The sequence below is a fragment of the Arachis ipaensis genome, chromosome B10 (assembly GCF_000816755.2).
Source record: "Arachis ipaensis cultivar K30076 chromosome B10, Araip1.1, whole genome shotgun sequence".
Classification (NCBI taxonomy): Eukaryota; Viridiplantae; Streptophyta; class Magnoliopsida; order Fabales; family Fabaceae; genus Arachis; species Arachis ipaensis.
In genome coordinates, this window is record NC_029794.2 from 28,626,138 (window position 1) to 28,632,709 (window position 6,572).

At 37.3% G+C, this 6,572-nt stretch overlaps 1 protein-coding gene across 1 annotated transcript; it reads left to right on the forward strand.

Moving 5' to 3' along the window:
* LOC107623158 (sorting and assembly machinery component 50 homolog B) lies at window positions 160-6,562 on the forward strand. The gene is made up of 5 exons (XM_016325322.2): window positions 160-178; window positions 281-944; window positions 4,207-4,692; window positions 5,171-5,683; window positions 6,146-6,562. The coding sequence occupies exons 2-5, from the start codon at window positions 423-425 to the stop codon at window positions 6,227-6,229; spliced, it is 1,605 nt and encodes a 534-aa protein (XP_016180808.1). The 5' UTR covers window positions 160-178; window positions 281-422; the 3' UTR covers window positions 6,230-6,562.

Genomic DNA, 6,572 nt, shown 5'->3' on the forward strand with positions numbered 1-6,572 from the left:
GAGAGAAATTGGAAAAAGAGAGTGAAAGTGAAAGTGAAAGTGAAAGGAAGAATAAATTTGAGGGAGAGTTTGCTCCAAGTAAAAAGTGAAAAAATGAAGCAACCACTTGTTTTTTATTCAGAATATGAATTTCAGTGGGTAAAATATCTAATTTTCATGAAATTTGGGGATGCTATGGGTGAACTTGTTTCAACATAAAAAAAAATTGATTTCGCAAAATAAAGATAAAATTATTTGTTTCAAGAAATAATAATTATTTTTTTCTTTAGTTTTTTTTCAGAAAATTTTCCTGCCTCCTCTTCCTCCTGATCAAGTTATTCACCTTCTTCTTCAGTGGCAGCGTTGCTTTGCTCGCACAACAACAGAACAGCACTCACACTATTCACTCTTCACAGAATTAAAAAAAAAACTGCCTCCTATCAATGGAAACCACCGAACAGCCAAACCCTAACAACCACCCCTCCCCCAATGCCGACCCCGAACAACAACAAAGCCACTTCACCGACGGAGACGACGACGAAGAAGAATTTGAAGAAGAAGAAGAGGAAGAAGACGGAGACGACGTCGTTTCGCGTGACTCCCAGTCCCCAGTGTCGCAGCTTCGCGAGCAGCGCTTCAAGATGGAGACGCTCTCGCGGCGGCTGTCATCGGAGCTTGTACCAATCAGAGTCCACGACATTGTGATCCGTGGCAACGCGAAGACGAAGGATTGGGTGATCCAAGCGGAGCTCGAGGGGATCGAGAACGCCGCCACCGTGCAGGACCTGATTCGCGCCTCGCAGGTCGCACTTGCAAGGCTCCAGGGGCTCGGAATCTTCGATTCCACCAACCTCCGCCTTGAGCCTGGGCCGCCGGAGCTCCCTCACACAGCCAACATCGTCGTTGATGTCGTCGAAGCCGCCAGCAAAGTCAGTGGAGAATTCGGCGTTTACACCAAACCCTCGGTAGGTATTGTTCTTGTTTGCTTTTCATTTTTGACATTTTGTTATGTTGAGATTTGACATCATAATATTTTGGTGGGGTTTTAGACGAGTTAGAATTTGATGCGAGTGATGTTACTTATTCATTGCATTTTAAGAAATTTTGTGATCATTTTAGGATGAACAGACTGATGTGTATATGCAGCATTGGTGGTTGATGGTAGGAAATAGAGAAAGGTTCTGTTTGAGATTGTTGTTATGCTAAACAATCATTGTTTGAGTGTTGGCTTCCAAACTTTTTCAAGTTAGATAGAGTATGAGTACTGCATTTGCTTCCTCGATTGCGAAGTTCTAGTTACTGGTATTGACTTTGAGGTGGAAATGTCACTTTCTGCTGATCTTGTGGATAAGGATTAGGAAACCATGGTTTTAGTCCCGCTTGGAGTTTGGGTAGCTGGCTAAAGAATGACTCACATTATCTCCATCTGTTTGTTCCACATACTCCTGGTATGATTAGATAGTTATTGAAAAGGCACATCCTCTTACTGCCCATCTAGGCTTTTGTCGTCTTTTAGTATGAGCTTTGATGGTTCAGATGTTCTCCATGGAGATTGAATTTTAATCTTTTTTTTTTCCCACATATTCTATTATAAACTAATGGTTTAACAGAAATGAATTTTTCTTTGCTTGATTGCCTCTAAATATTAGAGCTATTATACAGTTGAAGACTTGTATCAAAAGAAAAAAAAAAGAAAAATAAAGAAAGAGCAATATATGTACTTTTGCTTTACTGCTTGGTCGTTGGTATCATACTTCAGGCTGACGAGGAGTTATTTTGGATATAATAAGATTGGTGATGTAGTATGGGACTGAATTTAGATGAGTTTTAGCGCTATACAAGATAGAAACTAGGAATAATGTATTTAGTGAGAATTGAGAAAATTAGTGTAGCACTCTACTAAGCATGGGCACCTACATAGACACTAGACACATAGACGTGCTAATTTCAAATTTTTGTTTGACAAGGGACATGCCATATATATAAAATATAAAGAAGGTTTTAGATGATTTATAATATCATCTTGATATTTTATTGATATTATATTACACATTAATTTTTTTTCTTTTTTAATTCTTACCATTAAATTCTCGGAGAGGGTGATAAAACGTAGGTTGAGACAGGAAACACGGGTTTTAGAGAAACAATTTGGTTTTATACTAGGTAGATCGATTGAGGCTATATACTTATTTAAGAAGAGTGATAAAGAAGTATCGGAGTAACAATAAAGATCTATATATGATCTTTATTGACTTGGAAAATGCATATGATTGTATATCAAGAGAGGTCTTATAGAAGGTTTTGGAAAAGTAGGGAGTAAGGACTTTATATATTTGTGCAATTAAGGATATGTACAATGGAGTTTCAACTAGTGTAAAGACTCGAGATGGTGTGACGGAGGAATTTTGCATTGGTGTGTAGGACTACACCAAGGGTTATTTCTAGGCACATATCTTTTCCTGTTGGTTTCGGAAATACTTATTGAACGTATCCAAGAATCCATACCATGTTACATGCTTTTTGCCAATGATATCGTCTTTATGGGAGAATCACGAGAACATTTAAATCAAAAGCTAGATTTGTAGAGAGAAATTTTAGAAGTGAATGGTTTGCACATAAGCTATAGTAAGACAAAATATATGAAATGTAAGTTCGGCACGAGAAAGGAAAACAGTAACATAGAAGTGAAAATCGGAAAAAGCATCATACCACATGTAAAGAGATTTAAGTATTTGGGTGTATTATGTAGGATAATGGTGAAATCGAGAAGGATATAAATCATACAATTCAAGCGGGTTAGTCAAAGTGACGGAGTGCATAAGCTTAAGAGTAAATTTTTTATTGTATTGTTATTAGACCAGCAATGTTATATAGAATGGAGTGTTTGGTTGGAAAAGGTGAGCGTGGGCATAAGGTTAGTGTGGCAAAGAGAAGATGCCGAGACTAGATGGATGAGAAGTTAGACATGTATGGACAAAATAAAGAACGATAATATAAGAGAGAAAGTTGGAGTAATGCCTAGGCCGCCTATTGTTGAAAAGACAGCTGAATCTTGTCTTAGGTGGTTGGACATGTGGGCAGAAGATAAACATACAGAAGGTAGTCGAAAGAGATTTATATGTAAACAACTCACCATAAACATGATATATCACAGGACACAATGGCACCTTTGATCCATGCAACAGATCTTATCTAGTAGGATAAGATTTTTTTGTTGTTATTGTTTAATATATTTTTTAATTATGTAAAAGATTTTAGATAATTTTTTTTTCGTATTAATAATTAATAATAGAAGTTATTTCTAAACATAATTCAAGAATATATGCCAAGAATAATGTTGGACATGCCAACACATAATCATATTTGAGTGTGTCCAAACATATCCAAAGCAACATTTTTTATTTTATTAAGACACAATTGGACACCTAAGACGTGTGTGGGGTCTGAAATGTGTCTAAAATGCTGACACGGCAACTCAATGATCTTCATAATTACTAGGAAGCATAACATTTTAGCGTTTAGTCACATATGAAGCAGACCTATATTTGTAGAAATCCCACACCTCCATTAAGGAGAATAGATTACATAGAAAGTAATCCAGCGGTTAGATGTTTGAGAGAGATCAATAAGAAAACTATGGATGAAACCATTGAGGTATCCAGATTTCAATGCTTCAAGACATGGTTTATACTAGGACACTATATTAGCATGGAACTGAACGCAACCAATAGAATTGTCTGACTTATGTTGCTGACCCCAGACATAGGAACAAGGCTCGTTTGTTTTTTTTGGTTGGGAATTGTTGTCATTTGGTTTAAATAATGCGTATAAACTTCAAATTGGAAATTAGGTACATAATCTATTTATTTATTTTGAGCTCCGCTTTGAGTGTTTTTGCTGTGAAGTCTGTATTGGCTTTAGATCCTGTTTTATGATTATTGCTATTTCTGATGAGTACCTTCTGCTTCTTGACAGTCAAGATATAGTGCAATTTATCATTTATATGCCTCAACTTGTTAGCATTTTGTGACATGTTGGTTATTGCTGAATTACAAAGGTGTATAAATTGCAGATATAATATTTTCCATGTGGTGAATTCAAAATCTTTTGTTTCAGACTTCACTTTATTGGAGTTTGTGCATCAATCTTGAGTATTCATTGGTCTTAATCTGCTACTAACCTTTCTTTTCTCTTTCTCATTTTTGAAAATTTGCATTGCTTTTGTAGACTAGTTCCTGGACTAGTGAAGGTACTCTTAAGTACAAAAACTTGTTAGGTTATGGTGATCTATGGGATGCTTCTGTGGCCTACGGTGCTAACCAAACAACGGAGGTGAGTATAGGGGTCTATGCCCCTAGACTTAAAGGATTGTTAACTCCTCTTGTAGCACGACTATCCTTGCTTTCCCAAGATTGGCAAGAGTTTTCTTCATACAAAGAGCAATTGTTGGGCATGTCTCTTGGCTTAATATCAACACGGCACCATGACTTAGTGTACACTCTTGGATGGCGTACCTTAACAGATCCGTCACAAATGTCATCCAGGTCTATAAGGAGACAACTTGGCCATGGTTTGCTGTCATCTCTGAAGTATACATTTAAATTTGACAGGAGAAATTCACCAATCAGGCCTACCAGAGGATATGCTTTTCTTTCTACCACTCACTTTGGTGGCCTCACACCAGATGAACGAAGCTTGCGGTATATTCGTCAGGTGCAATTAACTTCTTGAGCTCTTACGCTAAAATGCAATTGTAATAATTATTAAAATAATGCTGAGTGCTAGTATTTCAGAATTGATGCTAACCAGAAAGCTTATAATGAATTAGTTAATTTAAGTTTGAAACTTCTAGATTTTTTGCAATATTGTTAGTCCTCTTTAAATTGAGATGAAAATTGAGAACCTGGTCCTGCAGAAGAGAATTATGGTTCAAGATTTTTTATTTTTCCCCCTTTTGGAAGTGCTTTTAATTTTGGTAGTTACTGAGTCACCAAAAAAAAATTTGGTTGTTACTGGGGATGAGGGATTTATATATTTGAAAAGAAGTTTGAATGGAGCCATCTACCCTTACGGCATGTTCAATAGCATTTATGTTTAAGTTGTTTATATGTAAATACCACTCATGCATCCTAATATTTCTTTTTCTTTCTTGTTTTTGTCACGAGTAACTTGTTTAACACTTTCAATGCAGGAGTTCGATGTTCGTTGTGCAGTCCCCTTTGGGTTTTATAATACAGCACTGAATCTTGGCATTTCTGCCGGTGCTGTTTTTCCATGGGGGCCTGGTTTCTTGAACAAGCCATCTCCCCTTCCTGAAAGGTTTTATTTGGGTGGTGATTTCTCTCCAGTTTGCACCCTTGGAGGGCCAGTAACATTGTGGGGATTCAAAACTCGGGGATTAGGTCCTACTGAACCAAGAAGGCAAAGCAGAGATGGGGTCGGCGATGACAATGATGATTCATCTAGATGGGACTTCGTTGGAGGGGATCTTGCTGTTAGTGCTTTTGCAGACCTATCTTTTGATCTTCCAATCAAGTGGTTGAGAGAACACGGAATCCATGGTCATGTGTTTGCTGGTGCTGGGAATATTACAAAATTAACTCAGAACGAATATAAGCTGTTCTCTCCTCGCAAGTTCTTAGAATCCTTTCGGACATCAGTGGGCTGTGGATTTGTTATTCCTACTAGACTTTTCCGCTTAGAGGTTAGCTCCATTTGTTCAATTTATTTATATTTAATTAAGCTGTAGATCAAACTCTTAACTACGGTTTTTCTTGTGTTTTATGTATATATTTTTTGGGGGTGGGGATTCAAGCTATAGGAAGTGAAATGTTAATGAGTAATATAGCACAAACTGAGGGTAGTCTTATTTGTTATATTTGTACAAGAACCCTGCAAACTAGCAGCAATTGCTTTGCTTGTGTATTTGTCATTTACATTTTATAGGGTTTGACTTTGAACCGATCCATGCCTTGAATTTGTTGTGATGCGCGCACGCGCACACACATATGTAGGCAAACAGCCTGTTGTAGATGTAGTTGCAAGCACATCATTGTTTCTCACAAATATTCATCTTTTTCTCCAATACATTCCTTACACCTCTGTCCTAATGGAATTTACATTTCTGCAACGAATGTCTTTACTGACATACTCCTCATTGTTTCAGGGTAACTTCTACCATATTCTCCGGCAGGATGAGCATGATCGTGGAAAAACTGGATTTAGATTCAGTTTTTCGTCTCCTTCGTAGAAGCCGAGTTCAGTCAGAGATAAGGTTTTTTTCCCCTCCTCTTGATGTAATTGTCAAGCATTCGTTTCCTAATCGCTTGAAAACAAGAGATTGTCTCAGGAAAAAAATTTATAGAGAATGGTTTTCTGAGGGAAAGCATTAACCCTTGGGGGTCAAAGCATATAAGCCAATGCTCATTGCATGGCAAAGGTGTATGAAATTAGAATTCATGCACACGTACTTTTGCTACTCTGGAATGCCTTCATTGGCACTGAGAGTTCTTAAACGTTCTTCATCATTAGCTGCAAATAACTCGTTAACGTTCGTTGAGAAACGAGAGATCATCCTTGAGGAAATTTCTGCC